At 39.8% G+C, this 22082-nt stretch overlaps 2 protein-coding genes across 5 annotated transcripts in view; both read right to left on the reverse strand.

Moving 5' to 3' along the window:
* Window positions 1-43: 43 nt before the first annotated feature.
* On the reverse strand, window positions 44-16600 carry TOPORS (topoisomerase I binding, arginine/serine-rich, E3 ubiquitin protein ligase). Of its 2 annotated transcripts, XM_006863017.1 has the most exons (3): window positions 16404-16600; window positions 13939-14133; window positions 44-3805 (listed from the first exon to the last, which is right to left on the reverse strand). In XM_006863017.1, the coding sequence occupies exons 1-3, from the start codon at window positions 16404-16406 to the stop codon at window positions 881-883; spliced, it is 3123 nt and encodes a 1040-aa protein (XP_006863079.1). In that variant the 5' UTR covers window positions 16407-16600; the 3' UTR covers window positions 44-880. The 2 variants fall into 2 exon arrangements, with proteins under 2 accessions (XP_006863079.1, XP_006863080.1); XM_006863018.1 differs by lacking the exon at window positions 13939-14133.
* Window positions 16601-17847: 1247 nt separating this feature from the next.
* The window catches only part of NDUFB6 (NADH dehydrogenase (ubiquinone) 1 beta subcomplex, 6, 17kDa), a 15859-nt gene continuing 11624 nt past the window's right edge, over window positions 17848-22082 (reverse strand). For all 3 annotated transcript variants that reach the window (XM_006863021.1, XM_006863020.1, XM_006863019.1), the window contains one exon: window positions 17848-17916. In XM_006863021.1, coding sequence (XP_006863083.1) covers window positions 17848-17916 — 69 coding nt within the window. The remainder of the gene's footprint in view (window positions 17917-22082) is intronic.

Genomic DNA, 22082 nt, shown 5'->3' on the forward strand with positions numbered 1-22082 from the left:
GGAACAAACTCGATGGCACCTAACAACAAATGCTACAACTCTATTTTACTAAAGATAAAAAGCAAGTAAGATATTCTTTATTATCAGACTTAAGAACAATTATTAAAAATTTGAGGTTAAATGCAGATCACCTGAAATTCTTTATTTATGAGAGAATGATATCCTTAGCTGTTATATTTTAACTCCACTGAAGGATTTAATCAACAAAAAGCAATACTTCAAGAAAAATTTTGATTATTGTTTTAAAGTGTTGCTGTTTTATTATTTTTTTTCTTTAGCTGAATACACATTTGTTTTACTGGCAGTCCAGATAAACAAGTATATAAAGGAAATGTTTTAATTTTTCTTCTGGTAAATGTCAAGATAAACTGTGCAGATCCCAAATGCCTCAATTTAGCCTGAAGAAATGGTTTTGGATCCATACAAATTTTTTAAGAAGAAAAATAAAGACTGTCAAAAGGGATTCCTTCCCCTAGCTTATAACACATTTCCAGAATAACTCTCAGAAAAAAAAAAAAAAATTCAAAAATACTCATTGACTACTTTAAAAATATGTCAATACCATATGGCTTTATGAAATAACTTCTAAAATTTATATTTTTTATTTAAAAAGGAGCCCAAGTTTTAAATAAACTGCTAGCAACATCATTTTCTTCACTTAAAAGTGCATATCTCTGAGGGTGGACTCACATACCTTTTGAACAAACAAAATGCTTTTTTTTTTTTTAAAAAAACAAATTTTTAACACAGAAAACACAATATTTTAAGGGGAAAATAGTTTTCGAGAGTCATCTTTAAATAGACTGTAGCAGATGACACAGTTCTTTTTCTTTCCTTCCTTTTATACCGTCAGGATTCTCATTGAGATGCTTTGGCAGCTTTAAGAAATGGCATGGTCTCTACCAAGAGACACTGACATCAATGATGTCCGTGGAGATGGTAACTGCCTTGATGGTTCAGTGTGAACAGATACGTTATTCGGCTGGTTCTCCAAGTCAGAGACAAAGATGCTCTCTTCTCTTACATCAAGGGTTTGTTCAGTTGAAGATGCCTGTGGTGAAATATCAGTTACAGTTTTGCTGGGATCATCTAAGTTGTTAGCAAGTGTAGTGATATCACATTCCTTGTCCAAGATACCAAAGTCATCTTCTATTGTAACTACATCTTTATTTTCAAATGGATCCAAGGAAGGAGCCAAAAGCTCATTTTGTACAGGGTCTTGAGGACGGCTACTGACATATTCTGGATCTTCCTTTACTTCAGAATCTTTATCACTATCACTGTCAATGGTAATTATAACTGGAGACCGTGAAGCATTATCTCCATGGTGTTTTCTATGCTTCTTCTTATGTTTCTTCTTTTTCTTTTTATGATGTCTAGTTGTATCAGTAGCTTTCCCTTCATAAACTATCTCTACACTCAGGCTCCGAGTCCTTTTTCTCCTCTTGTGCTTTGTTTCTCTGTCTGATGATCGGCTATCTGAAAAACTGTCACTCTCATTTTTGTAGTTTCCATCTAATTTTGAGGAAGACTTTTGACAATGACTGTCCTTTACTTTAGAAGCAAAATCATGGGATGGTTGAGCCACTTCGTTAGTACCCTCCAAATGCCGTGTTTTATATTTTCGTTTCCCTCCAGGCTTTTCACTTCTCCCTCGATCAGCCCCTGTTGATGCAGTCCTTGATCTGTTACTAGACAGGCTCCTTGATCTGTGCCTTTCATAGTAGTAATATTTCCTTTCACTGTGATTATTTTTCTTCCTACCATTTGTCCTTTCAGAAAAGGACTGAATTCTAAATTCTGGACTTGAAGATTGTCTAGAATAATGAGCTCTGGACAGAGTTCGCCTCCTATAAGAGGATTCATAACCATCCCTGTCCTTGTTTCTACTGTAATAAGTATATTCCCACTTATATCTGCTTCCATAATTATTTCTTAAATAATAACGATCTCTATTTCTACTTCGTGATCTTCTTTTACCATGATCACTGCTACGAGACCTTGATCTGCTTGTGCTTTCACTACTTAGAGACAGGGTTTGGCTTCTTCTTGACCAACTACTATCTCTAGTTCTTGATCTCTTTTTGTCTCGTCTGCCTCTAGGTCTGCTGCTCTCTCTGCTTCTGGATTGTTTGCTTTTCATTCTTTTCTTACCATGATGCTTTCTACGATTCTTCTGATCGTGCCCACTTCTACTCTGAGAACATGAATCTGAACTTCTTGACCTTCCTCTTTTTCTATGTCTATGGTTATGTGGGGAATATAGTCTGTCTCCTCTCACAGATGAACTCAGGTCTCTGGGAGATGATGATGATGTGGATCGTTTCTCTTCCTTCTTTGATTTCATTCTTGTACCGGAATCACAATGACCTTTATTTTCGTGCTCATCCTTCCCAAGTTCAGAGTGTGGAGATGAGTATCTACTAACATCGCTATCACCAGAACTGTAAGAGTGCTCTTGTTCTTGTGCCTTCACTGTCTCCATTTTCTCATAAGAGCCTAACTCCTCAGAATCAGAAGACAGTTCAACAAGTTCTGGGGTTCTCTCAGCTAGTGGTTTCACAAATCCAACAATGACACAGTTATCTGAAGAAGAGTCGCTGTCATTATTTAGGTCCTCATTGGTTGGTGCTCCTTGTATCTGAGATGTGGTTCCTCCTGCTACAAGCTCTTCATCCGAACTGTCAGAAGTATTTACGAGGGAAGACATGGCAGCATGTACTTGTTCTGAGCTTGAGTAAGATGGTCCTGGAGTCTCATCATCCCACGGTGCCTGACTAACAGTGGCTACATTCATATCTAGATCTTGGGTCTCCGTTTCATCTGGAGATATGGTTATAACTGAAGAATCAGAATGGCTGCCTTCTTCATATGAAGGAGCAGGGCAATCATAATTAGCATGCTGGTCAAAGGCTGCCATGTTAAAAGGAGACCTGGCAAAACTGATAAATTCATGGATAAAATGTTCAGTCCGATTAAGTAAAAATGGTCTTAAGTCAGACACAAATGCCTGACTTTCCAAGTCATAACGAGTAACATTACTCATGATGATGTGTTGGACAATATTCACCAAAGATCCATGAGCTCCAAAAAGAACTGTAAGTTCACGTTTTAACCAGGGAACTAATCTGTGAAGGCAAGCCGGATTTCTACGGAAAAATTCAGCTGAAATATCCCTGTAGCGGCCACCATCTTCAATATTTCTAACACGAGCACCAGCACGATAGAGAGTTCGTCTAAAATTAATAATATCCTGCTCTTGAATCTTCCGCGAAGATCTTTCATCTCCAGCAGCAGGTCTCCTTATTGCAATCTGTCTCATAAATTGTGGAATTTCACCGTCTCTGGGTCTTGTTGAAATGCCTAACCCTTCAAACAGTACTCCACTATCTGGTGGAGTTGTTGTTCTTCTATTCACAGTACTGGGTGAATAAACAGTATTTCGGTCCCTTGTCATAGTTGTACGGTAGCGAAATCGTCGAACATCAGGTGTGGCAAAATTGTATGAAGGCCTTAGGACATATTCCTTGAAGTCATCTTCTGCCCTCACAGAATGGAAAATAGAATCAAAGGGCTGTTTACACAATGGACATTCAGCTTTGTTTTTTGACCACTCCTGTACACAGCGAAAACAGAATTTATGTAGGCAGCGATCTAAGTAAGAAACATTATCAAATCTATCCAAGCATATAGGACACTTCGAATCAGGAGATGCATCAGCTGGTACTGTCTGTTGCAATTTGCTAGTGCCAGCTTTAGGTGAAAAGCTGTCCATTTTAAAATCCTTAGCAGCTGATGCCATTATCTGTAAAAAGGAAAGAAACGTTATCAGTAATCTGATAAAAGAATATTAATTATATTTCAATAATAAAATCTGGCTCACAGGGCTTGTAGAAATGTAAAAAGCTCTTAGAAAATGTGCACAATATTTTAACTAACAAATATTTCAAATATACAAAATGCCAAATACACCAAGCGCCCATGTATCCACCACTCAGATTTAACTAACATTTCTCAAGTTTATTTCAGATTTTCAAAAATAAAGTATTAGAAATTTAGCTAATATACCACCATCCATCCTTTTGCCTTCCTACCATATTCTAGAAAACAAAAATACCACAGTCTTCATTTGGTGCTATTCCTATTTATGCTTTATACCTTTCAGTCATCTGAGGAACCTTGAAAAAGTTGGTGGAAAATAAAATTAAAAGATAATGGAATTTTTCGATGAATTTTTTGAAGCCCCCCCTCATATCTGTCCCCAACAATATAGACTACTAGTTTGTTCTATTAGTGATATATATTGTATATATATATACTTTCAAGAAACGGCGCCCTGCCCAAGCGTTGTTGACCGTCCAAACCATAGGCTCTGAGGATCAGACTCTAGCTACCTAGTAGACATAGCAAACTGTCCCTCATCTGATTATTCAGTAATGCTCGTTAGTAATCTCATACATGAGCCCTGGATATCCACAGACAAATGTAAAAACCTTCCCTAAAAGCCGAGACTGTAAATTCCAATAAGGCAAGCCCCCCTCCCCCCCATCCAAAAAAAAAAAAAAAAGCTAAAGAGGATAGAGAGAAACACTGTTAACTGATGATATATGGAGGGGATAATAATCAATGTAATGAAACAAGCTATATGAACGGTTGAATGTGAAGCTGATGATGTGCCCTGTAAACTTTCACTCAATCCAAAATAAAAACATTTAATTTAAAAAAAAAAGAAAAGAAAAGAAAAGAAAAGGCGCCCTGGTAAAGTGGTGGTTATGAGCTGGGCTGCTAACCATAAGGTCAGCAGTTCAAATCTACCAGTCACTCTGTGGTTGAAAGATGAGCTTTGGAAACTCTATGCAGAGTCGCTATGAGTTGGAACCAATTCAATGGCACATGACCACCACCACCGACTTTCAAAAAAAGTTCTAAAAAGCTTTTAGTGAGATATCCCTTAGTTACAATTAAATGAAATAAATGTGAAAGCACTCAACTGTGGAGTACTGGTGTGGCACTGTAGGATAAGCTGAGCCATAAGGTTAGTTTGAACTGTAAGGTCGTCAGTTCAAACCCATCAGACACTCCTTGGAAACCTTATACACAGTCGCTATGAGCAGAGACCGACTTGACAACACTTAACAATAATGATATTACTAACTCAGTATTATCATCAGTTAATCACTAGTTCCTTTAAGTATCCCTTAAAAGCCTTCTTTAGCTTTTTATTTAATGAAAGAGTCAAACCATGGGAAATCCTGAAATTAAGGATCTTATCATTTCTCCTTCTTTAAGATATTAGTTGACATTGCCCCATAACTTACAAAATGAATTTGCAAGAGCTGAAATTTAATACACATGAATTACATTTTGGCCTCTAGAAGTCCTTGACTGGTACAAATGGCTAAGCACTCAACTGAAAGGTTGGTGATTCAAATCCATCCGAAGATGGCTCAGAAGACAGACGTGACTATTTGCTTTCGCAAGGTCACAGCTTTGGAAACCCTCTGCAACAGTTCTACTCCGTGCACATGGGGTCGCCCACAGCTGGAACAAACTCAACAGAATATAAAAAACCTATATATTATTTTTTAGACATTACACAGTATTTTCTTCCTTTCTATTCTCTAGGCCTACTATTTTTCTCTCCACATCTCTTCCACCACTGGGCAACTGCTGTCAACTTCATCACATAATAGAACTGTCATTTTCTAAACAATGTATATTTATTTGGCCTTACCCAAATTATAAGAAAACTCACAACAAAAATCTGTGAGTGTTACATAAAAGTACATCATCAAGTTTTCAAATTACATTTGCTTATCTAAGGAGTCCTGGTGTGTCACTGTAGGATAAGCACTGGATTGCTAGCTGTAAAGTGGTTCAAGTTCACCAACCATTCCTTGGAAGCCCAATACAACAGGGTCTATGAGTTGGAACCAACTCAACAGCACTTAACAACAACAAGGCATCTTTGCTTTCTCAAAGTAGTAAGTTAATCGGGAATCAATTAATGCTAGACAAACATTTCTTCAGCAATTACATTATTTTCAAGGTTGGAAATGCAAAACATCATCACTGTCTTAAACATTTAATAGGTTCGAAAAATCAGTTGCTGCTGAGTCGATTCTGACTATGGTGACACCACATGCTCCTGAGGAGCGCTGTGTTCCCTAATGGCTGTGATCCTTCACAAGAAGATCACTAGAATTATATGTAAGACTAATTGATTTTTTGCTAATACACTTAAACTCTAAAACTTTGATTGTGTATAAATGTCACAGCATTACTCCCTAACAGTATTTTTAACCTCTTAAATCAGTAGAAATACAAATTTGTCTTAGAAAAAACACAATCAGAATACTCCTTCAAAGGATGGAGAGACCTAGTCTCATGTACTTTGGACATATTATTAGGAAGGACCAGTCCATGGAGAAGCGTATCATGCTTGGTAAATACGAAGGTCCGAGACAAAAAGGAAGATGCTCAACAAGATGGATATACACAATGGCTACAACAATGGATTCAAACATAGGAATAATTGTGAGGATGGTGCAGGACTAAGTAGTGTTTTGATTGGCCAAGTAGCAGCATCTATGGACTCAAGCGTGGCAACAATAGTGAGGTTGGCCCAGGATCGGGCAGTGTTTTGTTCTGCTGTGCATAAGGTCACTATGCCATAAGTTGGTTCCAACTTGATGGCACCTAACAACAACAATGTAGAGTCCCTATGAGCCAGAACCAACTCGATGGCAACTGACAACAATACAAACACAGTATCAGACACAGTATGCATGGGTTGGAGGGAAGGGGTGGAGAAGTATAGGCAGGGAACGAGAGATAACCAGAAGACCTCGACTGAAGACCAGGTTTCACCTAAAACTATCTCTGTAAACATAAAGACTAAATTTTTAACTTTTGTACTAGATCAAGCAGAGTAGCAACTACCAGTTAAATTTAATTTAAATCAAAAACTGTATCTATGAAACAGGACTGATTTAAAATGATTACACTTTATCTTAAGGAGCTCTAGTAGTGTAGTGGTTACGAATCGAACTGTGAACCGCAAGGTCAGCAGTTTGAAACTACTAGCTGCTCCACGGGAGAAAGATGAGGTGTTCTGCTCCCGTAAAGATTAACAGCCTCAGAAACCCTGTGCAGGGTCGCTATGAGTCGGAACCGACTCCACGGTACTTAACAACAAACAACAACAACAAACACTTTATCTTAATTTGTTTCTTTGCAATATAGAATTTTACTGTTTACTAAACATTTCAGATCACAGCATGAATTTATTGAAAAAATTTATTAAGAAGTAAACTTGACGTTCATATAAAATAAAATCTTAACTAAGTGTGGTTTTCTAAAAAATAGAATTCTAACTTTGTTGTTGTGGGCCACTGAATCGGTCTGCGCTCAGATCACCCTGACATAGGATTTCTGAGAAAGGCTGGTGAGTTTGAAATGCTGATCTTAAGATTACCTGTTCAGTGCTGATTCTACAGTGCCACACCTGTTTAGCGTAGGGCTAAATACCACCTGTCCTGGTGTGGCACTGTAGGATAAGCACTGGACTCCTAACCATAAGGTTAGTGGTTCACACCTACCAGTTTTTCCTCGGAAAACTTATACAGGGTCACTAAGAGTCTAAATTGACTCAAAGGCACTTAACAACAACAACAAATATCAGCAGGGTCACCTGTGGTAGACAGGCGTCAGGTGAGCTTCCAGTCTAAGACAGATGAGGAAGATGACAGGAGAGGATAGCACCAGAATATTGACTACTGAAAGAAACACTGTGAATAGAACCCGAATATAGAAGATGAGTCCCTCAGGTTGAAAGACACTCAAAACAAGACTTGGGAAGAACTGCCTTCTAAAAGTAGAGTTGACTGTGATGACTGGAATAGAGTAAAGCTTTTGGGACCTTCAATTGTAAACATCTATTAATAATCGAAACACAGAATGTACAAACTATGAATCTAGCAAAATGGGAAGTTGTCAAAACGGAATGTAATGCATAAAGATGGATATCCTATGCATTAGTGAAAATGGACTGGTATTGGCCACTTTGAATCTGATAATCATATTGCTTTATAATGCTATGAATGACAAACTTAAGAGGAATGGTATCGCATTCATCAAAAAGAACATTCCAAGGTCTATCTTGAAGTATAATGCTGTGATAGGGTAATATACATATCCCTACAAGGAAGACCAGTTAATACCACTATTATTAAAATTTACACACTAACTACTAAATTCAATTATGATGAAACTGAAGAATCCTACCAATTTCTTCAGTCTGAAATTGATCAAACGTGTAATCAAGATGTACTGACAATTACTGAAGATTGGAATGTGCAGGGTGTAAACAAAGAGTAAGGATTAGTAGTTGGAAAATACGGCTTTAGTGATAAAAACAATGCGGAGATAGCATGATAAAATTTTGCAAGACCAATGACTTACTTATTGCAAATATTTAAAAAAAAAAACAACAACAAAAAAGACACCTATATGCATGGATGTCACCAGATGGCACACACAGAAATCAAACTCAGTACATCTTTGGGAAGAGACAGTGGAAAAGCTCCATATCACCAGCCAAAAGACGACCAGGGGCAGACTGTGAAACAGATGATTAATTGTTCATATGCAAGTTCATATTGAAACTGAAAAAAATTAAAACAAATCCATGAAAGAAAAAATATGATCTTGAACATATCCCACCTGATCTCAAGAACAGATATGATGCATAACACACTAATAGCCAAAGAACAGAAGAGTTGTGGGATGACATCAAGAACATATAGGAACAAAAGATTATTAAGAATATAAGGAAGCAGGAAAAGACCAAAATGGATGTCAGAAAAGAAATCCAAGGTGCATTAAAGCTATTGGTAAATAACAAGGCTCCGGGAACTGATGGAATACAATCAATAAACTGATGCAGCACTGGAAGCACTCACTCATCCATACCAAGAAATTTGGAAGACAGTTACCTGGCCAACTGACTGAAAGAGATCCGTATTTATACCCATTTAAAAGAGAGGTGACCCAGTAGAATGCAGAAATCATCAATTATCAGCAATATCACATGCAAGTAAAATTTTATTAAAGATAACTTAAAACAACTGCAACAGTGCATTGACAGAAAACTTCCAGAAGTTCAAGTTAAGATTCAGAACAGGATGTGGAACAGGGCTACCACTGCTGACGTCACATGGATTTTAGCTGAAAGCAGAGAATACCAGAAAGCTGTTTATCTGTGTTTTATTGACTATGCAAAGGCTTTCAACTGTGGCCAACACTATAAAGAACAGGTATTAACTACACTCATGAGGAACCTGTACATCGACCAAGACATAGTTCGATTAAATAGAACAAGGGACACTGAATGGTTTAAAATCAGGACAGATGTGCACCAGAGTTGTATTCTTTTATCATAGTGATTCAATCTGTATGCTGAGCAAATGATATGAGAAGCTGAATTATATAAAGAACATGGCATCAGGATTGGAAGACTCATTAACAATCTGCAATATGCAGATGATACAACCTTGCTTGCTGAAATTGAAGAGCACTTAAAATACCAACTGATGAAGATCAAAGATAATAGCCTTCAGTGTGGGCTGCACCTAAATGTAAAGAGAGTGAAAATCTTCACCATGAGACCAATAAATGACATCATGATAAATGGAGAAAAGATTAAAACTTGGATTCACTATGTCATCTACACTCTTGGAAGCAGCAGTGAAGAAATCAAATCTGCTGCAAAAAACTTCCTTAAAGCATTTAAGAGCAAAGATGCTCATTTGAGAACGAAGGAGTGCCTGACCCAAAACATGGTATTTTCAGTAGCCCCAAATGCATGTGAAAGTTGGACAATGAATAAGGAAGGCCATGTTAGAATCGAAGCATTTGAATTATGGTGTTGGAGAAGAATATTAAAAGTGCCTAGGACTACCAGAACAAACAAATTAATGTTGGAAGAAATATAGACAAGAATTCTCCTTATAATCCAGATAGCAAGATTTCATCTCTCATAACCTTCGATAGACTATGTGGAGGGATCAGTCCCTGGAGTAGCACATCATGCTTGGTAAAGTGGAGAGTCGAGAAAAAGAGGAAGACCTCCAACAAGACGGACTGGTCGAAGCAATCAGCTTAAGTACAACAATGATTGTGAGGATGGCGCAGGACCTGGCAGGTTTGTTCTATTATGCATAGGGTTGCTATGAATAGGAACTGACTCAACTGCACCGAACAACAACAACCAAGAATGAATGGCAACGTCCACAACAGGTACAAAGACCAAATAAATTAAGAGTTTTGCTTTGTATTGCTACACTGGAATGTCTTTAGCTACAAAGAATGGCAGTTGTCAGAAATGTTAAACAATGGCAATGCATATAAGATCATCAAATTGATGAACTACCCCTTCAAAAACACTAAATATACTAAAACCAAAATGTTTGGTAAAACGAAGCAATTACCATATGACCCAGAAAGTCCACTTTCTCTACCCAAGAGAAAGGAAAATATATGTCCATACAAAAACTTGTACATGAAATGTTTATAACAGCTTTATTCAAACAGCCCAAAATTGAAAAATTTCACTAACTGATGAATGGATCAATGTGGTATATCTGTATGTTGTTGTTGTTAAGTGTTGTCGAGTCGATTCCAACCTATAGCGACTGGTAAGCTTGAACCACCGACCTTGCAGTTCAAATGACTTTGCAGTCTGATGCATTACCCCATAGCGCCACACCAGGACTCCGGTATATCTGTATGGTTAAGTGCCGTGGAATCGGTTCCGACTCACAGTGACCCTGTTTCCTAGGCGGTATATCTTTACAGGAGTAGAAAGCCTCATCTTTCTCCTTAGGAGCAGCTGGTAGTTTCAAACTTCTGACCTTACGGTTCGCAGCCCAATTCATAACCACATCTGTATAGTAGAATATTATTTAACAAAGCAAAGGGATTTACAATTACAGATTTGTTTTAGATCAAGTAATTTGCTCAATTAGTGAGGGAATGAGGGAGGATTTGAACCCAAGTCTGTGTGGGCTATCTGCAAAGCTGGAGTGTTGAGTCAACCCAGAGACATCTCAGAAGGACTGGTACATGCAACACGGATGAGCCTTTTCATTATGAAACTGGAAGAAAACAGTCACAAAAGACCAAAGATCTCATGCTTTTGTTTGTAATAAATATCCATAGTAAAAAAAATATTAGAAAGGCTATAGAAAGTAGATTGATGGCTGTCTAGGGCAGTGATCAGGTGTGGGGAGTTGATGAGTTAGGACAAGGTTTTCTTCTAGATGATGAAAATGTTGTAAAATTAGATTATGGCTATAGTTTGCACAACTCTGTAAATATACCTAAAACCATTGCTTTAAACAGGTGAACTTTATGGAATTTAAAGTATATCTCAAATCTGTGCTTAAAAAAACCCCACAAATTAAGGCATAAAACACAGATGACTACAAAACAAATTAACACTTTTTTATTTTGGTCAGGAAAGGCTGATCCGGTGGTAGACATTTTGTGCTTCAGGTTGGTGAAGAAGCCTGTGAAAAAAAGTTGCTTTACCCCTAATCTGTTAAATCCACTGCTGTTGAATAGACTTCAACTCCTAAGTCCTCAGAGTACCTTATACCTTAGTACTCTAGGGACTGGTGGTGGGGGTTGTGTGCCACCGAGTCGGTTCTGACTTATTATGACCCTAAATAGTTTCCAAGGCTATAAACCTTTACACAAATAGAAAGCCTCATATTCTTCCTGAGGAGCGACTGGTAGATTCCAACTCTGTCAGTTAGCTGCCCAGCTCGGAATCCACTATGCGACCAGGACTTTTAACTCTAAGAATTAGGACTACCAATTAGTTTCCCCAAAAATGAGAACATTAATCAGTTCTTCTGATTAAACTTCTAAAACTTCTTCCCAAATTAGAAATAAATTTTTCTGTCTTTAGGATAAGCTGAGGCAGCCAAAAACCTGCTTTCCCTAAATCTTAATATTTGCTGGCTTGAACAGGGTAAGGTAAGAATCTTTCATTTAGACAATCTGGGAGAATTTCAAGTAATCAATAAGCATTTTCTAGGGAAAATGGAAGGGGGAAGATAAAGAAGGTCATAAACTGGACATAAAGAAAACTGTAAAGTAAAAACACAGAACAATAAAAGCTGTCTTCCTACTATGGCATTCCTTAAAGTATCACTGTATATAAATTTAATCACCTGTTTACATTTGTAAGAGGGATGCTAATTCTAATGCATACCAAAGTTGAAAATCACTGTCACTTACTAGTTGTGTGACCTGGAAGAAGTTATTTAACTTCTCAAAGCCTTGTATTTTCCAATTTCTAGAATGGGGTGAACAGCAGTACTCATCTGAAAAGGTCGTTGTCTGGAGAGCTATTCCGTGCAAACACTTGTTATTAAGTGCCACTGAATTAGTTCCTACCGACTCCATGGCACATCACTACCACCACCACCAACAGCAACCCTGAATACGGTTTCCGAGGAGCAGCAGTTGGGTAGCTTAAATCTCAGACCTTGCGAGCGCTTACCCTACACAGCACTACACTAGGATGGCACAAACAGCACACTCTTATTTTCATAGGAAACTGACTTTATTTTTTTGTTTATATGTGTTTGTTTTTAAGAACTCAACACTTTTCCCCTAGTTATGTGGAAAAGCTAATTTTGGTAGTATCCGCTACCCATAAATGGTTTGATTTCAATGACTGAGCCAAGATGGTAGCTAAAACCAGATTATTACTAAACAATCGTCATACATTATCTAATGATTGTATTTAACATATCTAGGCCAGGTAGTCAAAGAGTTCAAAAATAGATAAAATAGAAAGACACCTCCAAATAGGCAAAATAATCTGGGTTCCACTTGTTGTCACTTTAATGAACCTTTCTAAACTTCAGTTTAATCTCCAGTTCCAAAACATGATATGGAAGTTACAAGATTTATTGACTAGATCCTACTAAATTTACTGTACATGCCAGTACCAAAAATAATTGGTTGGGGAGCATTTTTCTCTAAACTCATTCATTCCAGATAAGCTGATTGTTCTGGCTGACTGTACAACTTTGTACTGATTTTTTTTTTTTTTTTTTTTTTAAATCTCAGCTTAAACTTGAGTTATTGGTTCTTAACTCATCCTAAAGAATCTTACATACACTCTACTTACTTTTCCTCTGAAATCACTATCTGCTTTATGTCAGTACTGTCCCCTGGCAGCCCACGAGAAAAGCTGCCCTGACTGAAGAAGTTACAGGCAGGTGATCTCAGCCCAGAACGCAAAATACTGGACAGACAGCTCCAGTAGTCAAAGAGCTGCTTCCCCGGGTGAGAACTGACCCGATCCAGGATCTATCTCGTGCACGACATAAACCCAGACCTCACTGGCAGCCGGTTAACTACGACTCATAACGACCCTGTAGGACAGAGGAATCCCAAGGCTGTCACCTTTATAGAAACAGACTACTAGATCTTTCTCGGGGGGATCTGGTGGTGGGTTCCACATAGCAGTCCATCATTTAAATACTTCGTCACCAGGGCTCTTGTACACAATACAGCAAACTAATACAGTTATTCCCATTTTACAGCCAGACTCAGAGAGGTTAGGTGACTTGACCAAGGTCACACCCCCGTCAGTGTAGATGTCACGATTCGGCGGTTATTTTCAAGACCAGGTTCTTTTCAGTACTCAGCTCGCACCTCTCTGGAGCTCTTCCTTCAAAACATAACCCTCACCAGCACACCAGAACAAATCTACAGGTGCCCCTAAGAATTGCCCACCTGCCCGCCGGGACCCCCGGCCACACGGAGGCCCCAGAGGCCCTGCAGGCCAAGACCACGGCACTGGGCCTCCCTCAGCCCTTTCGACCCCCATGCCCCATTGTTCCCGATTCCACTCACCTCAGAAGATGCTGGTGCAGGCCCGGCTGGGGCGCTCGTGGCTAGCTCCTGACGCCCCAGATAGCTGGGCCGGTGACGGCAGGATCCGCGAAGGCGTACCCGGCGACTTCTCCGCCTACCGTCAGGAGCCGGAGAGGGCGGGGGAGCTTCACCCTCCTCGCGAGACAGCGGAGACCCGGGCGGCTGCTGCGACCCCTGTGACGTAAAGTATTTAACACCAATGGCAGCTTGGAGGCGGAGTTGGCAAGCTAACCCCGCCCACAGCCCCAGGCGTATCAAAACACTCCACCCGCTTTCTAAACGCATGCGCCTTAGAAAGGCGCGGATCGTGAAGGCAGGTCTTGGTGTGCTTAAGCCAGCTACTAGGCCCTTCCCCCACCTCTCCAATCTAGGCATGAGAAATGTGATCATCTGGGCAGAAATCCCTATCATGATTATTCTTATTATTAATGGCCGGAGGTCCTAGTGTGACGCTGTAGAATAAGCATTGGACTGCTAACTGCAAAGTCGGTGGCTCACACCCACCAGCAGCTCTGGAAAACCCAGAGAAGGTCGCTGTTTATCAGCATTGACTTGATGGAGCTTAAAGACACTGACGCAGCAATTTATGTTCGGACACAAAACTAGACAATGTATTAGCTTGATGTCATTGGAACGTGTCCAAACTCAGGGTTAAGCTACTTAAAATTGTCTACTTTATACAAACTATTAATAAGGAAGTGACTTGACCACAGTTGCACAGCTCGTAAATAACATGGGGATTCGAAGGGGCTCCAAAGCCAAAAGCAACCAGTATTCTATACAGCCTCTATCTGCTCCAATGTGAGGAAAACCGGTCCAGCCTTAGCAAAAGGCCCTGAACTCTCCCCCAAAGAGATAGGCTTTTCTTACAAAGAACGACTTCCTCCCTGTCCACTTCCCTCAAATTTGGAAAGTCAGCCTAAAACAGGGGTGGTTGTTAAGTGCTGTTGAGTCGGTTCCGACTCATTAGTGACCCTGTAAAAGGTTTCCAAGAACCCGCTTATTAGTTTGAACCGCTGACTGCTTATTCTATGGCGCCACACCAGGACTCCCAAGATGGTGGGTGGGTGGGACATTTTTTCCGGGCTAAGAGACTCTTGGATATTTACATCATTCTCGGGCCATACAAAATTATCAATTTAAAAATTAGCCTACTATATTTGGTAAAACATTTAATTTTTTTACCAAACAATGTGATGGTGTGGCGCCGTATTATAAGCACTCAACCTCAAGGTCAGTTCCGCAAGGTCAGTGGTTCAAGCGCACTAATGGCACCTGGAAATCCTATAGAGGGTCGCTATGAGTCGGAACCGACTCTACTGCACTTAATACCACCAATGCTATGGCTGGAACTGTGGATGCCTTGGCAAGGCCAGACCAAATGATTTTGAGGGCCTTATGAGGCCTGCAGGCCTGACATTCTCCACCCCCAGCCTACAACAATGGCCGCCCTCTACCGAGCCATAGTTACCAATCGGGCTGCTAAACTCATGGTTAACAATTCGAAATTACCAGCTGTTCCGCGGGAGAAAGATGAGGCTTTCTGCTCCTGTAAAGATTTACAGCCTCGGAAAACCTGTACAGGGTCGGAACCGACTCCACAGCACGTTAACAACAACCGTCCCATTTTACAGGTGAACAAAACACTGGCTGATTGCCTATGAATTACGCCAGATGATTCTTGCCATGAATTTCTTCTTAGGAATATCATTATTATCAAGAAGCTCTTGGGTTCTCAGAAACTATACGTTTCTAGAAGGACTGAATTAACAGGGATACCCACCTTGACTCTTCACTGTAATATAAAACAGTAGACTTGTTATATAAAATAGTATTGTTTACATCACAGCTGAATATACAAACGCCTGTATTATGTGAAGCCTCCTGGTGTGGCACAGTTGGATCAGCACTGGACTGGGAACCACATGGCCTACAGTTCAAACCACCAGATGCTCCTCAGAAACCCTATGCAGTGTAGCCATGAAGCGTAATCAATTCGAAGGCACTTAACAACAACACTATTATGTGAAAATAGATGAGAGAAAAATGTTTTCTTTCAGTATCAGAAACCAATACAATATTCAAAACGTAGATTATATTTTAAATTAAATGCACATGATGGGACATTATCCTGCATTAGTACTGCAACCCAATGGGAAAGAAGACCGACTGGCGAGGCACAACGATCTCTTTAGGGGATAAAAAGCATATTTAATGTATTTTCTCATCTATTTCATCTTTTCCCTGGAAAGCGGGCTAGGCCCTGTCATGTGACTCCGACTCCGGGCGGAAGAAGGCAGCCAGGCCGAAGGGAAAGGCTCGAATGGGAGGGAGTTCATGCCAGAGTGAAAGATGGCCGCTGCCGCCCAGTAGCCACCGCCTGGGAAGTTACAGTAAGGCCCGCAGCTTCCGCCAGTTTCTGCGGAGCGCCGTCGCTTCCTTACCATGAAGCCAGTGAATCGCCGCACGCTGGACTGGATTTATTCAATGGTAGGCCCGGAGTTTGGTGGGGCTCCACGGTGTCGATTCCTTGGGCCCACTGGCGGGAGGCCTTCTATTTCTTGAACGCCTGCAAACTCCAAAACCCATTCCCGATTTAAAGCTTTTCACCCCCTCACCTCGACTCCGCCTCTTCCTGGAGGACAGGCTCTTCCGGCTTCTTACGTAGGAGCTAATGGGTGTATGTCTGGAATCCGGGTTTGTTAGAATTTGAACTGTAATTCCTAGCTTTGCAAATGTATACGGTAACTTGATAGGGGTGGGAGGAGTGTCACACACATTGATTTTGGTTATCTCGCTCTCTTTTTTTTTAGTTGCTCTTTGCCATCGTGTTACTCTCCTGGGGATATGTCATATATGCTTCCACTGTAGCTGCACGACGACAGCTAGCGAAGGAATACCCAGACAGAATCTTCGGGATGAATGAAAATGTGTAATTCCTGTAGACTTAATTCTCTGCAAATACAACTCTACCTCATGCTTATGTAACCTTTCTAGATTTAAAAATAAAACACCATAGTTTCCAATTTTTTGCATTGTTGTTAAGTGCCGCCAGTGGGTTCCCACTCAATAGTGACCTTTATAAGGCTTTTAAATCTTCACGGGAGCAGAAAGCCTCATCTGTCTCCCGCAGAGCGGCTGGCAGGCTCAAATTGCTGACCTTGTGGTTCGCAGTCCAGTGCTTAAAGTATGGAGCCACCATGTTGTTACTGTTAAGTGCCATGGAGTTGGTTCCTACTGGTAGGTACCCTTCATAGGGATTCGAAGGAGTGGCTGGTGGGTTTGATTAGCAGTCCACTGCTTACCCTACAGCGCCACACTAGAATTCTGCCCTCCATAAAACCACTAACATACACTAGTTTTCAACATCTTGGTATTTTTGTCTTACAGTCTCATATGGCAAAACTCAGACCAGCAGCCTAGTTCTGACAGCCTTTGAGTATCATAGATGGAATCCTTGCATTCCAATCGAGAGTTTGTTTCTAAAGTACTTCTTTTAAAATGTCTCAGAAAGATTTCTTTAAAACTGAAGTGTATGGGATTTTTTGTTCTTACATTTGTTTTGCACAGCATTTCCCTCAGACCAGATTAAAACATTGTAAAAGAAAATTTATATCAACTTAATATTACATCCTGTTTTCCAGTTCAGAAATAAGCAGAACCAAGTAGTCACTCATATTATTTGTTTTGCATATTGAATTTTTACTTAATGTTAAATGAATCAAAGGGTTTCAAGTTAAACAATGTTTTGGAAGAGATATGACAACCCATTTCTGAAAGTAAACGTATAAGTTTACTTTATTAAAGTTACTTTTCCAGAAAATATATTCCATAAATATGGTAATGTAGAACTTGGGCTCAAAAGCCTTTGAAATGTTTAAGTAATCTTCAGTGATGTTGATCAGGGAAGTCTTTCATTGGTGGAATTACTTCTCCAGTCTCCAGAATTGTATCACCCTAGAAAAACAAATATATATTAGTAGGAAAATCTTTCAGGAGTGATAATTTCACTCTGTTCTATATGTTGGTTATTTCTTCTTTGAAAAATGTAATGCAGCAACTATGCGTTCTACAGCATATCTGGGGAAGGGGTGGCAGGCACCATGTTGGCTGTGAAGGTGGCAGGCAAGAAGCCCCTGACACAACCCAAGTGACAGAACAAGGAAAGGATGAGGAAGATAATTGCTTTCAAACAGAAACAAAAAGAAGAGTCAAAGAATCTCAAGGCCGCAGGGAAGGGCCCCTTCACCACAGGTGGAATGAAGAAATCTGGCAAAGAATAAGCTGTTCTTTGTGACTGAGGTGATGGTGACCCTTGGTTCCATTTCAGTTTAAACATCCATTCTCTGCTAGAACATCTCTTGACATCTATAGTTAGAATGAAGTGTTGTCTTAGAACCTGTTGTACACTTAAGAATAAATGTTTATTTAAAAAAAAAAAAGAAAGAAAAAGAAATCATACAATGGCCATCTCTTTAGTTCTATCTTCGCTGGGTGGTCAGTAAAGCAAGCCCAGAATCCTGCCAGAGCTGCTCTTAGGTCTTTGTTATTATGCCCAGAATTCTGTACTACCTGGAATTAACACAACTTATTTGAAACCAAAAAGCAAAAGAAAAATGTAGTTCAGCTCTGGCATACACACTTTGTTGTTATTATGTGCCACCAACTTGGTTCCAACTCACAGCAACCCTGTATAGGGTTTCCAAGCAGCTGGTGGGTTTGAACTACTGATTTTACAATTAGCAGTCCAATGCTTATCCTACAGCACCACACCAAGACTACATACACACTTTGTTTTTAAGTGCTGTTGAGTTGCTTCCGACTCATGGCAACTCTGCATAGGGTTTTTGAGGAACGGATGGTGAATTTGAATCACAAACTTTGTGGTTCACACTGACCTTGTAGTCCAGTACTTATCTTATGATAATACCACACAGGAACCGATACATACTTTTGTTGTTAAGTGCCATTGAGCTGGTTCCAACTCATAGCAACCCTGTATAGGGTTTCTAAGGAATGGCTGGTGAGCTTGAACTGCTGACTTTGCAGTTCAAACTGACCTTGCAGTCTAGCTTGTTAAACTGAAAGCATCACACCAGGACTCCATACACACTTTAAGAGGGACTTGTGTAAGCTATCTAAAGATGAACAACCAGGAAGGAGTTGAATTCTAAAAATAAAAATTAACGGAGATGCTTCACTCAGAAACAGAACTTCAGGTGGCATTAAAATTTTCACCACGTAAAAAAAAGATAATCTTTATTTTGAATGGCCCCAAGAAATGAAAGAAGCCCTGAAAAAATAAATAAATAAATTTTCTTTCAGTTCAATATATGGAAGTAATCAATGTGTATTCCCAGAAACTGGTGGTAAGCAATTGCTTGGTGTAGCTATTAGAGACATAATACAGAAGGCAGCTGGGCAGCTGGTCTAGGTGTCTTTAAGCCTAGATACAGTATGTGTGTGGTAAAAAGACCCTGAGGGCTTTCCAACCTGGTCCCATCACTATGGCTCCCACAATGAAGGGTGGCGAGAAGGGCCCTTCTGCTATCAACGAAGTGGTGACCAGAGAGCACACCATCAACATTCACAAGCACATCCAGGGAGTAGGCTTCAAGACGCATGCCCCGTGCGTCTCAAAGAGATTCGGAAATTTGTCATGAAGGAGATGGGAACACCAGACGTGAGCATTGACATCGGGCTCAACAAAGCTGTCTGGTCTAAAGGAATCAGGAACATCCCGTAACATATCCGGGTGCGGTTGTCCAGAAAACGTAATGAGGATGAAGATTCACCAAACAAGCTCTATACACTGGTGACCTATGTGCTGGTTACCACTTTCAAAAAAAAAAAAAAAGTCAATGTGGATGAAAACTAACAGTTTATGATCAAATAAATTCTTTAATCTGCAAAAAAAAAAAGACCATGGGTTTTGGATCTAAAACCAAATGGTAAGACTCATGGCCCTTCCACTGAAAAGCTGTAAAATATATTAGGCAAATTACTTAACCTTCTCTAAGTTTTATTTTTCTCATCTTTATAATGGAAATAACAATCCCTACTTCATAAAACACTGATTCAGTATTTGGCATATTGCAGACAATCAACAAATGTTGTTGTTAAATGCCATCGAGTTGGTTTTGACTCATAGTGACCCTGTATAGTTTCCAAGGAGTGGATGGTGAATTTGAACCACCAATGTTGCAGTTCAAACTGGCCTTGCAGTCCAGTACACTATCCCACAGGCCCACACCAGACAACCAACACATCGAAACTATTAATATACTTTTATACCGTTTCACCATGAGAGTAACTGAAATCATACACAGAAGATAAGACAAGTCACTAAGTGTTAGGACTAGCTGGTAGTATAAATGCTACAATGTGAAGAGAAGAAAGTGGGTAAGACATTTGATCTGTGCTTTTAGCAACAGGGGACATTTTATTCCACAGTGATAGAGATCTGGTTTTGAAAGGATGAGAAAAATGTTTTCGAAAAGGTAGCATTTTTATATAATTGGATTTCTATCATACTTATTTTCTCATTTCACCAGCGATTAAAGAGATACTTCCCCCAAGAAATACAGGTGGTCCAACTAACTACATTTTTCAAGGACTCTTAATAAAAACTCTAGAATTATGAATTTTGATCTTTAATCACTTATATAATGTCATCTAGTTTGTGGTTTAGCAAAAGTCCTCTTTCCAAACATGTAAACCAAGAAGGCGTTTCTGTCTGACTGTCAATAAGCTTGTAAGGAAAAGACATGTTTTAGCATACTGGTAGAGCGCAGCTATCTGGTACCGCTTTATCATAGGAGCTCTGGTAGCGTAGTGGTTACGAATCGGGCTGCGAACCATAAGGTCAGCAGTTCGAAACTACCAGCTGCTCCACGGGAGAAAGATGAGGCTTTCTACTCCCGTAAGGATTTACACCCTCGGAAACCCTGTACAGGGTCGCTATGGGTCGGAACCGACTCGAAGGCACTTAACAACAACAACAACAAATCTTAGGTAAGTTACTCAACTGCGTTTAACTCAGCTTCATATGTCAAGTGGCTATTATAACATTAGATTACTTGGGAAGATTAAGTAAAGGCATGCAAAATGACTGGTACATAGCAAGGATTCAATAAACAAGGTGAGCTACCAGCCACTCCTTGGAAATCCTATGAAGGGTTGATATGAGTTAGAACCAACACAACGGCCCTTAACAGCAATAAAAAGTCAAGGAATGCCAAGTAAGTTACCCTCTCTTCTCAATGAATCCGAAGTCTTACTCTAGAAAACCAGAAAGGCTCCTATGCCAAAAAAAGAACTTAGCTAAAAACAGATGTCCACCACTCGTCTGTCAGTTTGTTGTACTGCTGTGGTGGCTTGTGAGTTGCTGTGATTCTGAAAGCTATGCCACTGGTATTTTAAATACCAGCAAGGTCACCCATGGTGGACAAGTTTCAGATGAGCTTCCAGACGAAGACAGACGAGGAAGAAAGAGTGACGAACTACTTCCGAGTATTTAGTCACTGAAATCTTATGAATAGCAGAGAAACACTGCCAGATATAGTGCCGGAAAATGAGTCCCTCAAGTTGGAAGGCACTCAAAATGCGACTGGGGAAAGCTCCTCCTCAAAGTAGAGTTGACCCTGATGACGCAAATGGAGTAAAGCCCATTGAAGAAAAACCCATGGGACCTTCATTTGCTGATGGGGCACAATTCAAAATGAAGAGAAACAGCTGGAAATAGCCACTGAACACTGGAACATAGAATGTATGAAGTATGAATCTGGGAAAATTGGAAGTAGTCAAAAATGAAACGGCATGCATAAACATCAATACCTTAGGCATTAGTGAGATGAAATGGACTGGAATTGGCCATTTTGAATCTGACAACCTCATGGTTTACTATGCCGGGAATGATAAATTGAAGAGGAAAGAGATGCATTCATTGTCAAAAAGAACATATCCAGATCAGTCATGAGGTACAACGCTGTCTGTGATAGGACAATACCCATGCGCCTACAGGGAAGCCCAGTTAATACCACTATTATTCAAATGTACACACCAACCACTAAAGCCAGTGAGAAGGAAATAGAAAAATTCTACCAACGTTTTCAATCTGAAAT

The sequence above is a fragment of the Chrysochloris asiatica genome, unplaced genomic scaffold, assembly GCF_000296735.1.
Source record: "Chrysochloris asiatica unplaced genomic scaffold, ChrAsi1.0 scaffold00053, whole genome shotgun sequence".
NCBI lineage: Eukaryota > Metazoa > Chordata > Mammalia > Afrosoricida > Chrysochloridae > Chrysochloris > Chrysochloris asiatica.

Excerpts from the sequence above, each read along its gene's own strand:
- TOPORS (XM_006863017.1), bottom strand. Across the intron at positions 3,806-13,938 it reads CTGCACCAGCATCTTCTGAG|ATAATGGCATCAGCTGCTAA; the intron begins GTGAGTGGAATC and ends TCCTTTTTACAG.